The 18,310-nt window shown below is 38.3% G+C and overlaps 1 protein-coding gene across 5 annotated transcripts in view; it reads right to left on the bottom strand.

Annotated features, from left to right (window-relative positions):
* MYO1E (myosin IE) overlaps positions 1–18,310 on the bottom strand; it is a 96,486-nt gene that overhangs the window by 54,852 nt on the left and 23,324 nt on the right. For all 5 annotated transcript variants that reach the window (XM_050903098.1, XM_050903097.1, XM_050903099.1 and 2 more), the window contains 3 exons: positions 6,482–6,625; positions 3,704–3,793; positions 2,713–2,807 (listed from right to left, as the gene is read on the bottom strand). In XM_050903098.1, coding sequence (XP_050759055.1) covers positions 2,713–2,807; positions 3,704–3,793; positions 6,482–6,559 — 263 coding nt within the window. In that variant the 5' untranslated portion in view covers positions 6,560–6,625. The remainder of the gene's footprint in view (positions 1–2,712; positions 2,808–3,703; positions 3,794–6,481; positions 6,626–18,310) is intronic.

Raw genomic sequence — 18,310 nt, 5'->3', positions numbered from 1 at the left:
CAGCGCCTTCCGGTCTATGAAATACAATGTAAGCAAACAAATTGAAAACTTCAAGAAACTTCATTCTTAAGCCAGCTCTAGTTGTTAGAAACAGTGATGAAATGAAAATCAGAAAATACAGGATGTATCTGAACAGTTTAAATGAAACGTGGTCGAAAGGATTAAAATATCAACCAAACAAAATCAATTTTGTGAATGGCTGAGTTACTCAATTTCATAAAAATAATTTCTAAGTGTCCCAAAAAATCAAATACCATCATGAAAACTACCTGTAAGTCTAGTCTGCCATTTTTACAGTGTTTGTAATAAGAATAATCATAGGAAAAATAAATGTGTAGAAAGCAAGAGGAACTCTCTGAAATGTCCCTGGCAAACATGATTTTTGTTTCAGTTTTGCAGTAGATTTCAGTTAACTCCAGCAGATTTTGAATAGGCTGTGCACACACTGAGAGAAAATTCACTCTGCACTTACAAAATGCAGACACTCCAAAGAGTGCATCATCCATCATTCAAGCACAAGAATTCTCACATGAATTTAAACCTGTAAGTCTGCATCTCAGATCTGCATCTCAGCTCTCTGAAAATGTGACCACCTGCATTCATTGCACTTCGGGGCATTAGCAATGGATCAAAAAAATATGTTTTTTTAATCACAGTTCACCACAGTTTAAAGGTTTTCACTATAAATTTAGCTTCATGTAAAACATCTCAGGCTCTGGGATGTTACTTTGTTCAAAAAGCAAAATAAATCCCAATTTTACCCATTCCTAACAGGTATGAATTTGACTAAATGTGACTATTAACTTCAGCATGGCAATAGACATCAGTTTTCCAAAAAGGAAGACTGAGCTCAGGGAACAATTCAGATGTATGAGAGGCAGCAATGCAAGCTCTGGGCATTTTGTTTCATATGGCACCATGCTGTAGCCAGGGGCCCAGGAATAGGGAGGCCCTTACAGGAGTACAGCTCAGTGTAGCAAACTGTTAATGCCTGGTTGACCTTCCTACATGTAAAACCAACAGTTTCCACACACCTACATACACTTTGCTGCTATTAAGAGGGACACACCCATGCATGACTCTAACATGTCACCCAGGAAAGCTCTGCCTGGACAACCCCCAGGCATAGATTCAAAGAAAGAAAACAGTGAATATAACTTTCAACCAATTATTCCTCACAAGCCTTCGCGGCAGCTCATCAGGGAGATATATTAAAATGAAATCTATTTTCACACTGGATCACTCAGTAGGGTACAGGAACGCTTGCACATGGCGCACCTCCACATGTAAGACCCACATACTGAGCCCAGTTCTTTATAATACTCCTGCGACAACATTAAATTAGTAAATGGCTGGCGTAAGGGCATTTAAGCTTAAACATCAGTGACCGTCCACCATTTCCTGGCAGGTTCCAGCCTAAGGGATTTAGCGCACTAAGTTACGAGGCATCTGACCTGATAACCACTGACCTCCTGCCCCCTTGGGGCTGTGACATTGCAGGGCACACAGCCACCCCAGGGAGAAGACCAGAGAGGGCCCCCTGGACAAAGTAAACATTCAGTCTTGAAATCTCTCTTTTGTTAAATTCATAGCGTGGCCTCTCAGCATGTTCCACAGAGAAATGACAGAAAGCTTAAGAAAAGCTGTTATTAACAAAATAATGACAGTTTCCCTTCAAATTACGTTTTCTTTTTCTCCTCTTTCTTTTCCCTAGTTCTTGGGAAAGTCTCATAGGCCAGTGGTCTCCAAACGCTTCTGATCACACACACCATCATTAAAAAAATGTCTGAGCACACACTCCCAATATATGTATATAATTTATCTATTTATAAATTACATACATCTACTATGGAAGGTCTAATATTTTCTTCCCGCATCCCAATGGATTTCACTGCACAGGCCCTGTGATGCATACACCCCACTTTGGAGAGCACTGCCACAGGTAAAGTGCAGTTCCAGGTGCATTACAGTGAACCTCTGAAGTCTTCTATGTAAGAAGGAAAGTCAGAAGAGGTATAGTGTACCAGTTCAAATAGCCTGCAGTTCTTGCTCTCTGCACAGTTTCTTTTATCATACACCATCTATAAACCCACAGATGAGAACAAGCATACCTCTGGACCCAAAACTCACTTTGATTGTGACTTAAGTAATGCCTGTCATTAAAAAAGTTCAGTAATAATTCTACAGTGAATTCCCTCAGCCTAATAATTAAAAGAGATAATAGTGAAGACAAAATTAATTTTCCAGTATCTCTCTCCTCCTTTTGTCTCTGACTGAACACAAGCAAAATTCCAAAAGGAACAAAAGCACATTTATTTTTAACAGGGACAAAAAAAAAGAAATAGTACTAAAACCAGAGTATGGTAAATGCAGTCAATGTGAGAATGCTGGATTTAACAGTATCTGTGGCTGCTACAGTTGTGAATCCATCTCTCTCATGTAGTCATTCAAGCTATTTCAGTTTTGGTATTGGGCATGAAGCTCGCTATGTGAGAAAGAGATTTCTTGTGGTTAAGCTGTCATCAGAATTTCACTGGAAAACAAAAGGGAGGGTCAGAAAGCACTTAGCTATCCTAGAAAACCCCAAAATGTTCAGTGGTCATGGACACAGAAGATTTTTATTGATATAATAAAAAGTCAACTTTTCTGTTTCTTGAATTCAAAACACCAAAAGACGACGATAAAATATTTTTTTACAGATCTTTTTCTTACCTAATAATGACACACTGATTTTCTCTGTCAATAATCATGTTTCTGTACATGCTGTCTGCAAGAGCATAAATATGTGGTGGGTTTTCATATTGTGCCTAGGAGGGGAAATAGAGAATAATTTTTCAATGCAGAAAGAGCAATGTAAATGGAAGAATTATTTTCCTGGAAAAACAATTCTGAATCCCACTTTATACTGAATTTTCCCCAGGATTTTTTTTGTTCATTTAATAAAAACAAACCAAAGTCTCTGGGTTTTGTTACTGATCTTTCTCTCATCCATAATTCTCTCCTAAACTATCGTAAACACCCTGTTCTAAAAATGGTCTGTGCTTGAAATATATTACTTGTCCAAGAGAAACTCACATAATTTAAGCCTGTTCCACCAGTGGTCATATGCTAACAATAAACTACCTGAACCGCTACACAGAGCCTGGTGCTGTATGTCTCATTTTCATCCACTGAGTCCATTCAAACTGAATGGTTTCCCAAATCTATGGACATGCCCAACTCGAGCAGAGGAGGAAACTGAATTTTAAGTCCCTAATGTCCTTGTGCTGACTCACTCTTCAAGCTATATTTTCAAAAGTGGCATCTAATTCTGGCATCTCAATTTTTTTTATTGTTCTTGTCCAGTTTGAGAGTTCTCAAGTCATAGTCTCCAAATCCACTAATGGACAGTTTGTATTGTGCACCACACTTTAGGCATACAATAGCTTAAAAACTGCCTTTGCTGGAGGAGGGACATGTCAAGGAGAGAAACCTGATATGGATTAGAGTTAATCAATACAAGTATTTTCTTGAAATACTAATCCTATGTTCCAGGGAATTCAATCTGAAGATTCAATAAGTGGTAATGGATATCAGCCAAGTTCTCCCAGGCTAGTACAATGCTACCAAAACCCAGAAACAAATGCTTCCAAGAATTTAACCATGTAGAATAATATTTACACGCCCCTGAATACTGCAGTACATTTTAGACTGCTTTACTTACTGCTCCTTGGTACATTTCAATTTCCTTTTCCCCAAAATATGGCATTTGCTTGAAAGGATTCACAGAGATTAATACAGAGCCAATGTATGTCTGTATTCAAAAGAAGTTAAGGTAACTACAGTTTCATAAAGTATTATCTTACCACTAATGCCTGCCAAATAACTTTTCCACCTATTACATAATACAGCACAGCTTCAAATAATAGTAAAAACCCCACAGCTTACAGCAATTGTTAATAAAAATGAAATTAACAGGCTTACAAGAATATATCATTCAATGGGATACCTTCGTATTACCAAAATATTTATTTTAGGACAAGCTAAGTATAGAAACATGTATTAGAGGCCCAAACATGACACACCTTGAATAAAAATACAGAAAGGAAATGGCATGTTTAAACTGTTTTACTCCTTTGTAACTGAGGAGGTCATATTGTCAGTATTAGAAAAGATTGTTTTGACCTTTGCAGAATATAGTATCGTGTCACATTCTGATCTCACAGAGATAGTGCTGAGCATGCACAGTCGGATGGTAACAGCCACTACTGAGCTAAATTGGACAATTACTCAGCTGCATGTACTAGTGGGGGGGCTAAGGGAATTAGATAATTCAGTATGTGGTGTTATTTTATCAGTGTAACTATTAACAGTCCCTAGGAGTCTTATCCTGCAGCCTGCCCTATAAGAAGACACTCAGTTTCAAGCTATTGTTAGTCCCAGAAAGCTTTTTTGCAACATTTTGAATGTTAGTATTTCACCATTCTGCATTCAGCTGCATATGTACCTACATTTACAAAATACTTTAGAAACCTTTGGAATTAGAATTGCAGTATACATGTATGAAGCAACTGATACTACATTACAGGCAGGACTGGTTCATTGGGCTGGGAGTTAGCAGTGTACCCATGTCAATGAGTCTGAAATATTGTACTGCAGGTTTCACTTAACAATCTGGAATTGTTCATAGGCAAACTTACTATCTAAGCTTTCCGTACAAAAGTAGGAAAATTAACAAATTTATCCTGCTGGATTATCCTACGTAAGAATCCATTACGGCGGTGCCATTGCACAAAATGGTAACACGTTAGAGAAGAAGTATAACTCAGTGAACATAATTTCTGTATTGTTAATTTGCAATGCTTTCTTCATACATTTTTTAATTCAAAAAAGAGTGACAACATCTGGGTCTCGAATATAATAAATCAAGCATTCATTGTGTCAGTATAAACATCCAAAGTGACAGTTTTCTGTTGGTAAACAATACCAGCATTTTCTGGGACGATTCAGTAATCTCTATGCAGCATAGCACAGAGAAATGTTCATTCATGGGTGGACATACAAACAATTGAAAGATTCAAGAGATGATCTCCATTTTAGAATGAAAAGCCTTCACAGAACTGCAAAAGGAGTCTTTTCTCCCTACACAAAGGAATTATAATGCTTTAAAAGAAGACTCTGATCCCTCATGTGACCACAAGTCCCCTTGGAAAACATACTTATTCCCGCTTCAGCAGAAAGACCATCTCCGTGTTAATCTCACTTATTTGTATAAGAAAAAAAAAGCATAAAACCGTTTTTTCAGCACAGAGCACTGAAGACTTTGTGAATGTACTGCATGGAAGATGCAGCATTCCACAGGGACAAAAGCGCTCAAGTTACTAACAGGAAGAGCGCTATAGTTTGACAAATGTTGTGCAATTTTATCACGTTTCTATAAGGCGAATGGTGTGGTACTTCACTGAATAGAGGATCCAAACCCATGTGCACACACGTATTAAAACCTCTGCAGTTTGGGATGGAAATGTCAGCACAACTGCAACGTTAATTTTCCTCTATCAGTCCTTGCTAAATTGAGCTGCTACTTAGCTCTTAACCATCTCAATATATGGAAATAGCCAGGAGATGTTATATTTCCTTCCCTTTCTCCTACAAAAAAAAGTTAAACTCTTCAAGGAAACTATTCTCCAGATACAACTAGAAAGTATGAAAACCTGGCTACAGCAGAAGAAACAGTATCACTTTGTAGTACATAATCACATTGACTAGTGTTTATCAAACTCATTATTGCAGCTTACATCACATTGTGAAAGCTAAAAATGAAATAGTGACTATTCTTATCTCAAGGAATTCCTTTTATATGAAATTTCAAAAAAAAAAGCAAACCTTTGGTGCTGAACTCTGTTTTTCTTGTTAGGTTATATGTTCAGGTATTTAAATCATGTTTTCATTAATTATAGAAAAAAAAATTTAACATGTGAACACTGCAGATTTACAGATGTTCACATGTTTACCTGTTTCCATCAGCCCATGATTCACAGTATTAACAATTCCAGAATAAGTTGTAAATGGGGTTATGTCACAGAAGAAATGCTATTTTGAAAGCATTAGAATTTGGGAGGTATAGAAGACAACATAGTATGAAGACACATATATATGCCTTAAATCTATTAATTCTTGCTCTTAGAAGTAGCATTACTGCAGTAGCTTCAGGGGTCTCGTGGATGTATAAATATATGGAGTTACAGGTCTGTCTTCAACAATGACAAGAACAATTCCAAATATCAAAAAGAATACCTTAAAATAGTTTTTCAGAACTTAATTTCAACCCTCATAATTGGCTCAGTTTACAAAGCATTTTGTGCAATCTCAGGTGAACTGTCACATAAAATGCTCAGCATCTCTGAGTAATCTGCTTAAATAGAATACATACATATAATTAGTTTCACATTGGTTCAGCAAGTCCACAGGGCCCCGCTAAAAACAACACTATAAAGGATACAAAAATATAATCATCCATGTATCGTTTCTTTAGGTTCTCCACTATGGAATCCTCTGTGATTTTGGAAAGGAGGACCATATCATCCACTCCACTGTGCTTGACATTGTGGCTCTGCCAGTGATATCTGTAGTGTCCTTTGCTGCCCTGCAGGAAAGCACAATAAGCATCAAAAAGGTTACTACATTTCTCATTAGCATTAAATAACCAAAAACCATCTATTCAAATTCCAACTTCCAAAATATTTTTCTTTCATTGAATTCTTTTCCTTGATCCAGGCATTATATAACAGCATGCATAAATGATGTCAACTTCTTGCCTTTGAATTGTTAAAGAACTGCACTGACCTCAAAAACTAGGAGGTAATTCCATGGGGTTTTGTGAATGCCTACACATAGAAGGGATTTCAGATGGCAGACATTTCTAAATCTAGCAGAAAAAAACAATTATTCCAACTGAGATCAGTTACTGGAAGCTAAGGATGCAAAAATTACACTCCTACAGTGCAACTATTAGTAGTGAGGATAATTACTACCTGAACTATTAAATTGGGTACAGTGGATTCTCCATCCTTTACAGTCTTTTAAGTCAAACCTGCTCATGTGCTGTTACTCAAATGGAAGCTGTGAGCCTGATGCAGTAAGTATTCAGTGATGTTCTGCAGGTTATGTTACACAGCTTGTTGGCTGCATGTCTTAACAGTCCCTTTTGATCTGTTAGTCACCATGCTTAACTGACATCTAAGTAGATATTCTCTCCCCACACTTAGAGACTACTATTTCAGGATGCTACTGAAAACTTGTGACATTTCAAGCTGTACCACTTGAAATAAAGATCTGTTTTTCTCCAGCTGATTTGAACAGTAGATAGGTTCTATGGATACACCCACAAACAAATTTAAATCCAGTCTAGATCAATGCTATTAATTCAGCTATAAATCTGCTCTCCAAACCCAAACCTATTTTCTGTAGCCTGACAGATAATGCTAATGGAGTTCTGCCCTCTTGCCTTTTTATACTTTAATTTTTGTTCATGCAATACTGAAGTTAGTGATGCTGGAATTAACACATTTTACACTGAGAAGTTATCGAGCATGCTGTCAAGGAAGATGTGGCCAACAAAATGGCAATTCTGTGTATTCCTCTCATTTTTTAATACCACAATTTCAAACAACGTGATTTAGCCACACTGCTCTCATGTATGTTACGGGATCAAGCCATCAGAATACAAGCAATTTATTATTACAAAGAATATTGCAGAATAAAATAATGCATAATTTTACAGATCAAATAAGAAAATTTAGGTACTCTGAACACTTTGGCTGCACTCAAGTATTTTGAAATGGGACATTAGCAATTTACAGAGGTGCAACTTCCATGTGTACACACTTCCACACTAGCAAATGACCTATGCAACTGTACTAACACAAAAGTGCATCTGCCAAATTGTTTCCTCATGTAAATGGTCAAGCACTTGTACCAAGACCAGGCATAGGAGTGGGAACTACAAATGGAGTCAGGGGAGCACAAGGTTCTTATTTTAAGCTGGGTTGGCTAAAAGTGTTCATTAAACTAGTCTCAGACTATGTTTTTCCACAAACTTTACTGCATCTATTAGGGGGAAAACCCAACAAAAACTAATGAAGACACAGATTTAATGCATAATGTATATTAGCAAACAGAGTCAGGCCTATAGGTTAGCCTCATCGCAACTTGACTGACAAGTCAAACCAAGGCCCAACTGAATTTTTATCTCAAGTTAAATTAACTTGCACTAAAACCAGACCCAATTTACCACTGCAGACAGCACAGAACTTGTAGACTTTACATGTGTTTTCTGTTAAGTCTCCAGCCATTGCTATCACTGATGCAGCTCTGTCACTGCTGACAACACTGAAGAACAGTTGCAAACTTGAATTAAAAGAATGCTTTTACATATAGTACAGCAGAGGTAAGTGTGTCTGAAAACACACAATCTCAGCAATTTTCTTGAACATCCACAACCTTACATGAGCTTCAATAAAATAATAATCTTAAACTAGCTTAGTTTGCGTGAACCTTGCCAATTTTATATTCGCACAATGGAAGCAGTGATCTGGAAGCACTGAGAAAATGAAGGAACCAATTAATTTTTGGAAATTGTTATAAAACATGTGACTGAAAAATCAGTTGAAGGTCAGGTTATTGGAGAAAACAGAAGTCCAACAGAGAAGCATAATTTCCTTTAGTGTACTCATCAGCTATTTGTCATACTACACTTGGAAAAAGGAACTGGCAGGATGGACAAAAAAGTACGGTATCAAAATAAATACAGAGAATTACATTCTTCACAAAGCTATACAGAATGTGGTTTAGTATCAGATCATAGAGTAAGCTACAGAAAACATGTAAGAAATGAGAGTGGGAAAACAATCAGGCTTTCCATTGGAAGCTACGGCATCAGACCCAGTAAATTCAATGAGAAGAGGACAAAGCTCACAAAGCCATGGGATATATGGAAAATGTGCACACAGTCTGCAAAACAGCAGGCTTTATAAAAGTCAGTGACTGTTGTTGACTGTGATTAAGCCACACACACTACCAGGCCAAAGGGTTCTTTCCCTAAAGCTAACGAACCAGCAGGCAAGTAAGAGGGGCAGCGCCAGGAAGGCTCAGCTTGCCCTGAGAGCAGCTCTCTCCAGCACTTACACACTGCTTTAACGTGCAGGTGTAATAAAATCTAAGTACTACAGTATCACATACAGTCAAAAGGAAAAGGATGCAGAGATATTTATAAAAAGGTAGCAGCCTAAATATCCAAGAAAGCAATAGCATGGAAGACAGCTTAGAGTGGTAGCACTAAGTAGTTCACATTAATATTGTATCACATTTTAAATGGCAGTTTCTATCCATAGTTTGGAACTACTTTTTTCACCTTAAAGCATGGCCTTACATGCAAATATACAGAGAAGCAGCAAATCATCACCAGACTATTGTCAGACTTCTCCCTAGGATCTAGAAATTAGCTCAAGTTTTAATAGTGCCTAACTGCATCTGTGGTTAAGTTTTGCTCTCACTCTCCCTTCTTCAGGAACCTAACACCAGTAGGATGGCCACACACAGTGGCTAGCACCTCCTTGGTCTGGGCAACAAAACAGGGAGTGCTGTTTCTACAGGACACCACCTACCCCCACGTTCTTGCTCTTCCAAGCATGAGTGATGAGTACAGAGTCTAACGTGAATTTATCAACTTCAGTCACTCCTAACTGGTACTATAACCATGTCCAGCTAACAGTTAACTGTTTTTTATATAGTTTTGAAATAAATAAATAAAAATTTTCCTGTCATAAATAATCTGAAAAAACTCCACATCATAGCAGTTATAAAAGCAACTCTTCATATTTCTCCAGGCTGTGTATTTTCTAAAGGTCAAGGATATATACTTAAAAATTACAATGCTTTTCAATTGCCCACATTGCAAACACTAATGACTTGTTCTTATTGCATGTTTCTTGAGAATTTAACCTTTAATTTAGGTAGAGCTTTCTAGCATCCACATAAAAATGCAGTACTCTAATCTGGAGATAATTTACACCTGAGCTAGTTACCTGGTATCCACCTTAACTTGAACCTGCCTTGCACGGAGGACTCAGACTAATTCTCTCAACTGCTAATTGTCCTCTGTTGCCCTTCACACAACATACTTTCCCCTCCACCCCTCTCCACCTGCTCCAGGGACAGGTCGGGTCTCCTGGGACTGGCCAGGAACTTCAGAGCCAGCAGAACCAGGGCCAGTAGAGATGCCCCACACCCCCATGTCAGCACTAGTCACAGTGAGGACTCAGTAACTCGAACAGAGCTCCCCTGTGGCACGGTCAGATCTGGGCAAACAGAGAGGCTCAGAGCTTGCAGTCCACCCCTGGGCCTAGCCGTGCAGTTCGGATGTCAGCAAATAACAACTTGGCTTCTCTTAGGTTTTCTCAGTGAAAGATGTGATCTAACTGTACAAGAAATAAGCAAATGAAAGTCTTTGTGTCAGGACTAACAATGCCTAAAGAGGTGAAAAAAGATGAGCTAGGCAGATTAGGAAAAATACAAAAAACCAAAAACACATCAACAGCCTGCTACAAACCACAGAAGTGGAAACAGGAGTGTTGGAACAACCTGGCTGCCAGGCCTCCTTCAGGCTCTCCCTGAGCTTCAAACCCAGCACCCGACGTTGCACAGGGAATGGAGGCTGGGCTGGTGAAGCTGGAATTAAAGGCGTGTACTACATTGCTGTCAGCTGTTATTATTCATTTGGTTGCTGTTTCAGGCTCAAAATCAGATCTGCTTTGCACGGACAAGAATAATATTTATGAGTCACAAGATGACCCTGTGAGCTAGGAGCCTACTGTTTCCAAGCCATACTGCTTCAGGAGCACATATACAGTTACCACGTGGCTAGAGACCAGGCAGCACTGTCCTCTCCACCTCAACAACTTCATTATCTTCAGCATCAAAACACTCAAGACATTAAAGAACCTAAAAAATGAAAAAAAATTCTACTCTCACTTTGTACATCTCCCTTAACACCCACTCATTAACAGATTAAGACAATTGCTACATTAATACCAAAAGAGGGGATTTAAAATACTTTCTATGTACCAAATACTGTCTATACTTTCTGTACTACTTTTGGTATGGTATGGTTAAAGCATATTATTGTTTTGTTTGGAATGAATAATAAATATTGATGAGACATTTATTTACAGAACTTTTTTTTTGCTGCCCTCCACCTTGTGTTACAATAGCAATTGTTGGTTTCTCATTCTTGCCTTTATTATTGTTTGTATATTTTTACATTATCCTAAGCAACACATATTTGATGTGGCTATAAAAAGATTGAGTCATGCTGTGTCACAACAGAGTTTTCTTTTAACTGGGAGAAAAAGCAAATATTTTTGTATTTCAAGCTGTTTAAAAATAGTATGTCTAAAAATAAAGCATTAAAAACAAGGGATCAGACGAAACTGTATATTCTGCCCCTGACAAAGAGCCTTGTTTCTCTCTCTCCATCAGAACTCTGTCTAAACTACAACCACCTACATGCCATAAATAAGCATTCTTGGTTCCCACAGAGAAAAATTGCCATCCTGAATCTCTGACAGCTTTTTCAGTAGCAAACATCAATCCTCCATCACAGTGCAGAAGGGATTCTCAGCCTCCACAAGGGAGTTAACAGTGTCAAATGATCACAACCTTTTCTTTCCCTTTTCAGCTATGACAGAGTACTATTGCATAAAATCCTTGTAGTTTTGGAGACACGTCTATCTACTCCGATTAGTATTATGAATACAATACTAAGTGATACACAGCCATCATCTTAACCAAAGATGTCATAAAACTGAAAAAGCTGCACACCATTTACTCTACACCTGACAACAACGCTTCTGCCAATGGAGGCATATCACTGGTCTCATACATGCATTATTTGTACCAGTTTTTCCAGGACAAGACAAAAAAAACAACTACAACTTTTTGCAATGATATCATCCATCAAAATAGCAAACTTTTATAATCCACTTAAGAGGAATCTTTCACATATTTCTATAAAGTGAAAGAGTCTGCTGTTCTTAGTAGAGAACATTGCAGAAATACTTAACGTGAATTTTGGTCCTCAACTGGGATAATCAAAACTGAGAAGCCAGAAGAGACAAAAGTGCTCCAAAATAGCTCTTGTATATCTAATGTTAGAAAAAATAGATATACTGGCTGCAATGACATGATCATATTTCAGAAAGAAAATTAAAGAAAGACAGCAGAAAGAGCTAGACGGACAAAGATAAAAGGCAAATTATTTAAATTTAACATGGGGGAAATACTAAGGGAGACAAAAAGCAGTGCTTTAAGATTTGAAGAAATAGCAAAGCAAAAATATTGAGCATCTAGCAGCAGGACAGACATTTTACACAGAAAACAAAAAATACCAAAAATGTATTAAGGAAGGGAAACTACTAGCCGGTTAATATCCCCAAAACCACAGCCAGGGAAATAAAATACTGAGAAAAAGATTTCTGGGGGGAAAAGTCATCAGTTCTCACTGCTTGCTCTCGGACGGGGCAGATTCAGCCCAATGTGACCAGAAGGACTGACTCAAGCTGGTTACAGGCTGTGGGAGATCCCAGTTGCCCAAACACTTGCTCCCATCAGCTCCTGTGCAGTGGCTGCCTGCCCCAGCAGGGCCTGGCCCCGGGGCAGCTCCCCACCATCACCGCCTGCTCTGGGCTCTGGAGCCAGGGAGCAACCATGGCTCTACCTCTGCAGCCAACCCAGCACAGCCAGGGCCAGGAGGAGGGGACAAGACAGAAGCTAGAGCCTGCTTACCTGAATAACAAAAGCATGCTTGTAACACAATACAAGTTATGGGAATGTGAGATGTCTACAGGGTACACACATTATGCTCATTTTCAGGAGTCAGGAAAGACATCAGCATTCTTGTAAGATAAATAACAGAACATTACCAAAATAAAAGTTACTTCAGTGTTTGACTGTGAGGATCATGATTGCATCAGTATTAATTTTCACTAATATTTTTAAAAGGTTATTTTTAAAAAGGCACAGCTACTCGACAGAACAAAATAAGGATGGGAATGAGCTTAAGAGCAGATCATGCTAACGTGCGTAAGTTTTTGACACAACTTACAGAGACAGTGGGAAGATACCAGAAAGTAGTTAATGAACTCTAAATTCATGTTTGCTTACCCCACAGCTTTTTGGGTGGCTGTGGCCTAATGTTCCAAGAAATAATCTCAAGGAAATGCAATGCTGTTAACTACTTAATATGGTTGACTTGCTTTTAGACAACAGTCTCCAGAGCTGTTCTAAGTTTGACTTGTTCCTCATGGCATGAGCAGCAAAATTTCCTGTGACTGTGGTGGATTAAGGGTAGGCCTTTCAATAGCAACATTTAGTCAATGAGTGTATGTACATATACACCCCCCCCCATTCCAATCATTTCACTGAGCAGCATCCACGCACACTAACTCTTGATCTATAAATTGTATATGCAGTTTGCATCTGTACATACTTATTGTGCAAGTTAAGGAAATGCAAGAGAACAATTAAAACAAACAAGTTTCACCTTGGCTGTATCAGTCCTTAATGTACAATAAAGCTTTTATATCTGTCACTTTTCTCCATTAAAAACAGGTTTCAAAAGGGGTTTGTGCAATCATACAACTCACATGTAATTCTACAAAATACTGTACATTTTAACCCAAACTTGCTGTCACAGTTCCATAGAGTATTAAAATTCATTTTGGCACCTGTACAATATAGGGGCATATATGTGTATGTGAACTTTTTCTTCCCTCTGTCACCATCATTACAAAAAAGAAAAAAGGATGGGTTCCTGCTCCTGATACCTCCCTGGAAAAGAGATGCATCCCCCAAAATGCTACATAGCAACTGGGATCTCAGAGGCCAAAGATCACAAGATTTTCCACAGCTGCAATGCCCCCAAAGTCTCCACCCCTTCAGGAACAAGAACATTGTGGTTTTTTCTTTCTTTTCTTTTTTTTGTTTTGTTTGTTTGTTTTTTAGAACAACAGAAAACAATTTGTCTATGATTAATTTATTCTGAGTCTTCGTCTGTGTCACGTTTACAAAAAATATTATTATGGTCTTTAATTGAAATATGTAGTTCGAAAACTCAATCAGTAAATTCAGACAAAATGCCACTGCATCTCCTATAGCATCAGACTGAAAATATTTTTCCTTGATCATCCTGAAACTAAACAAGAAACTGAAGTCAACTGGGAGCTTACCATCTGGTTTCCACAGAGAGGAATCTCAGAATAGCATTACTCAGAAGCTCTACACATGGACTAGTGTCTCACATATGCACTGCTAGAAGACAGCATTTTGATGCTGTGTGGTACATACTATATTGCTGCCAGCTGAAGGTTTTGCAGAAAGTAAAACCAGTGGCATATTACATGTCCTGTTCTAGCTGATGTCAGTGCTCACTTCCCCATCTCCCAGCTTTTGGAATCTCAGGCTTTAGCACCAAACCATGCTCACAGGCCACAATCACCCCAGTGAATTCCTTTCTCCTCAGTCACTGCCCTCTTTACAACGCCGCACATGAAAAGCAGCTGAAAGTCGCTCTCCCTCCCCCCCCCCCCCCCCCCCCTCCCCCCCCCCCCCCCCCCCCCCCCCCCCCCCCCCCCCCCCCCCCCCCCCCCCCCCCCTTCTACTGACCCTTTTGTTTCACGGTAAAATGAAGGTATTTGTTTCCTCATCAGACTGATACTGCTAAGACATTAACCTGAGAGAGTTTAAGGCCAAAGTCTGTCCCCAGCAGTACCCTGGTTGATGACTTTGTGACAGAGGGTTTTATTGGAAAACGACTTCTCTGTGCAGTCTGACTACTCTTGGAGCCTCCAATTACCCTTTTACAATGACAATTCAAGGATGGCTGTTCCCATCAGCAGACTAAGGGCACATCGATTCTGCAGTTCACCAAGTCAGCTGGCGAAAGCAGTTTAATGGCTGGTTAGCCCAGACTCTCCACGTATCACCTCCCTGTATCATACCACTCTGTTTTCCACAAAGATACAGAGGTCTTAATGAGAGGATGGCTACAGCATCTCCTCAGATCTAATCACCCGGTACACAAGCGTGCATTTAGTAGCACAACCAGCAGATAACTGCTATCACTCACTCCTTTGGGCACCTGAGGATCTGCCTTTGCTATCTCACTAATGCATACAAAATTGCTGCAGGGGAGGAAAGCTCAGTAGTCTTAAACTGAATTACACAATTTTTCTTTGTTATCTACACAAGAGGACCAAATACTTGCTATTACGCCTTCTGGAAGACCTGATCTCTGACTGGATTTTAATGCTACCTGTTCCTTCTGTCATGGTTTCCCTTTCTGAAGGCATGCAGTCCTCCCACAAAGATTACTGGATTCAGGTGTACCAGCAAATATTAAAAGAAGAAAAATAATTATTTTAACGTTATTTTTAGCTGCAGGTTTTGCTCCTTTTTATCTATACAGAATAGAAAATAAAGAGGATGGCAATATTTATTTAAATACTTAGTATTTAAATTGATAAGTCAACAAGACAACACTGAAGGATGAAAGGATAAATCAATACATTTTTGCAAGTATTAAAGATGTAGAAATCATTATAGTATTTGCAGAATTTCCAGGGAATAAAACTGCTCCAGTTAAAACACCATTTAGTTACTACTCCATTGTAACCAGAGTATCAGTTACAACAAATCCATTCTGCATCTACCGACTCAATTTCCAATGACATCACTAGCACTTTCGAATGACTGCAAATATCTCATTCCCAACAAAGTTTACGTAATCAGTTCAATGTTTTAGTTATAAGCAGGAAGATACTATACTTCAAAAGAAAATACTTATATTTTTAGTTACACCCCCATAAACTGTGACTTGTCTTTGAAAAACATGCTCAATAGCAATACCGCTAGTAATCCCAAAGCACGACGGAGAGGAGATGCCAAACTCGTACAGTTTTGAATCTTTCCTTGAATTTAGTATAAAACTTTGTTAACTGTAACATTATTCTCGTCATAAGATATTTACTTTTCAGCAACTAATTTTATTGAAATAACATTGCCAAAGGAAACTTTTACATAATAAAATTATACTGAACGTCTTAAATAGTGTATTGTACTGCATGGAAATATTATTTGGATTAAGAACTGTATGTCTACCAGCAAGACTTTTGCTTTGATTATTCATTAAGATCATAATATATCTCTACACATTTTAATACACTAGATACGTTAAACTTGGGTCATTTCCCAGACTGCTAAGGCTTTCAGGTTCTCTCCCCCCCCCCCCATCAGTACACACACAAGGTAGCTCTATTTTTTCCATTAAAAATACTAAATCATTGAAAAAGCTTAATGAAATAAGAATAATCAAAATCCAGTAATCTGTTTTCAATCTGTAGTCTGCTACTTCTAGAAGATGAAGAAAAAGTAACTTTCTGTTACCTGGTTCATTAATAGCAAAGCAGTTCATGCAAAAACTCCTAAGAGGCCCCTAACTTGAAAGCCAGCGAGGACCACCAGCCCGCCATGCCCTGGGGCAGAGCGATCACCGGGACACGGGAGCCTGCCCGCCCCGGGGGAAGGCGGCGCAGCGGCTGCCCAGCCGGGCATCCCGCTCTGCCCTGTTGCACAAGCTGTATCGGCTTTTCAGCTGCTGCGATTCACAGTTGGCCTAAACTTTGCTGAAATAACTGATCGAGGGGAGGAGGTCTGCATGAATAACAATACTAAATGCCACCAAATCACTATTTATGACAGTCTTTCTAACCCTGCAATGACCTTTTCTGCTTAGCCCGAGATTGCTTTTATCTATCTTGTTTTTAAGACCGTGCCCAGTGTATGGCCTAGAGAAGGATGAACTTTAACTGCACTATAACAACTTAAGTGTTATTTTTTTATCCTTTCTATGCATTCTAAAATTTTACCTCAATATTCCTTTTTTAAGGTTCTTGGGTATTGAACTCTGATCTACAAACAGGATTTTTTACTGCTTGAACAGTCCAGTAAAAAAAGCTCTTTAAAAATACAGTTTTAATACAGTGTACCAGCTCTCATACACAGATGACAGAATGAATTTTTTAAAATTATATTATTTTAGAAAGAGCAAAACTATCCTTCCCAAATATGTAAAGAAACAGAAAAAAAATCTCAATAAATGGATTATTTTTGGTTGGCTTAGAGATTTAATTAAAAAATAAAAGCATCTATGCCCCAACATGCCCATTTCATTAACTTAATAATACACTACCTATGGAGACACTCTTACTTGCCTATCACCCCAAACCTACTTTTTTTTTTTTCCCCATTTGCTTAGCACATATTCATAAGACCTCTGGATACAAACCAATTTAATTCCAATGTGATGCACTAACACACTCCAGCAATAACAAGGAATATTATATTCTACACATGAAACTATACTATTTTCTTCTCAATAAATTATTGAACAACTACAGTTTTGTTGGGTATATTTGTCCTCATCTCATCGATTGCTAATGGATTGTGAGTAAGAATACAACAGGTTCGGCAGATTATAGAAATTGGCATGGACCTTGTTTTATTACCGCTGTTTTTAACCAAGAATATCAAACTAGATGTTTTTATGCCAACAGCTTCATCCAGTTGAGTAAAAGTATGTAGCAATTCTGCAAAAATTGAAAGATTGATTTGTAAAATAAGCACATTGGCTAAACCATCCCCCTGAATCACATCTGAATTTAAAATAATTTTGAAAAACTACAGTTGAGTCTCTTTTAGTTTTTTTTTTTTTATTTTTCCTTTTAGGTATAAATACAGCCATTTTCTGAACTTATTTACAAACCAGAGGGAATATAAACTTTTTTTTTAAGTGGCAATTGTCATGTAGTTAGATGACTGTGGCAGTTTACACTAAAGAAAAACACTCTTTATTGTAATGGGCATGATAAAACAGCAAAAGCTGCAACACAGCAGATAACTGTGGCCAAGATTGTTTTTCCAACAGTATGTACCAAAAAGCACCTTTGTGCTGACACCACAAAACTTTATTAGTATAATGCACTGCTCAGAGTTATAACATTTAACTGCTCAGATGCCAAAAATAAGACATGCAGTCAACTGCTCATTTCATAATGTGGGATGGTCATTGGTTTCAAATTAACCTATTTTTGAGATATTTGCTTTGATCTTCCCAACTCTTATAACTGGGACCTGCCCTCCTGTATGCATAGTGCTGTTTCAACTTGGATGAGCAGGGCAGTACAAGATAATCACTGCTGTGTTGTACCAGGGTGGT

This window comes from Gymnogyps californianus, chromosome 11, assembly GCF_018139145.2.
Source record: "Gymnogyps californianus isolate 813 chromosome 11, ASM1813914v2, whole genome shotgun sequence".
NCBI lineage: Eukaryota > Metazoa > Chordata > Aves > Accipitriformes > Cathartidae > Gymnogyps > Gymnogyps californianus.
Note: the sequence above shows the minus strand (reverse complement) of the source record. Positions and strands in the feature narration are given on the sequence as shown.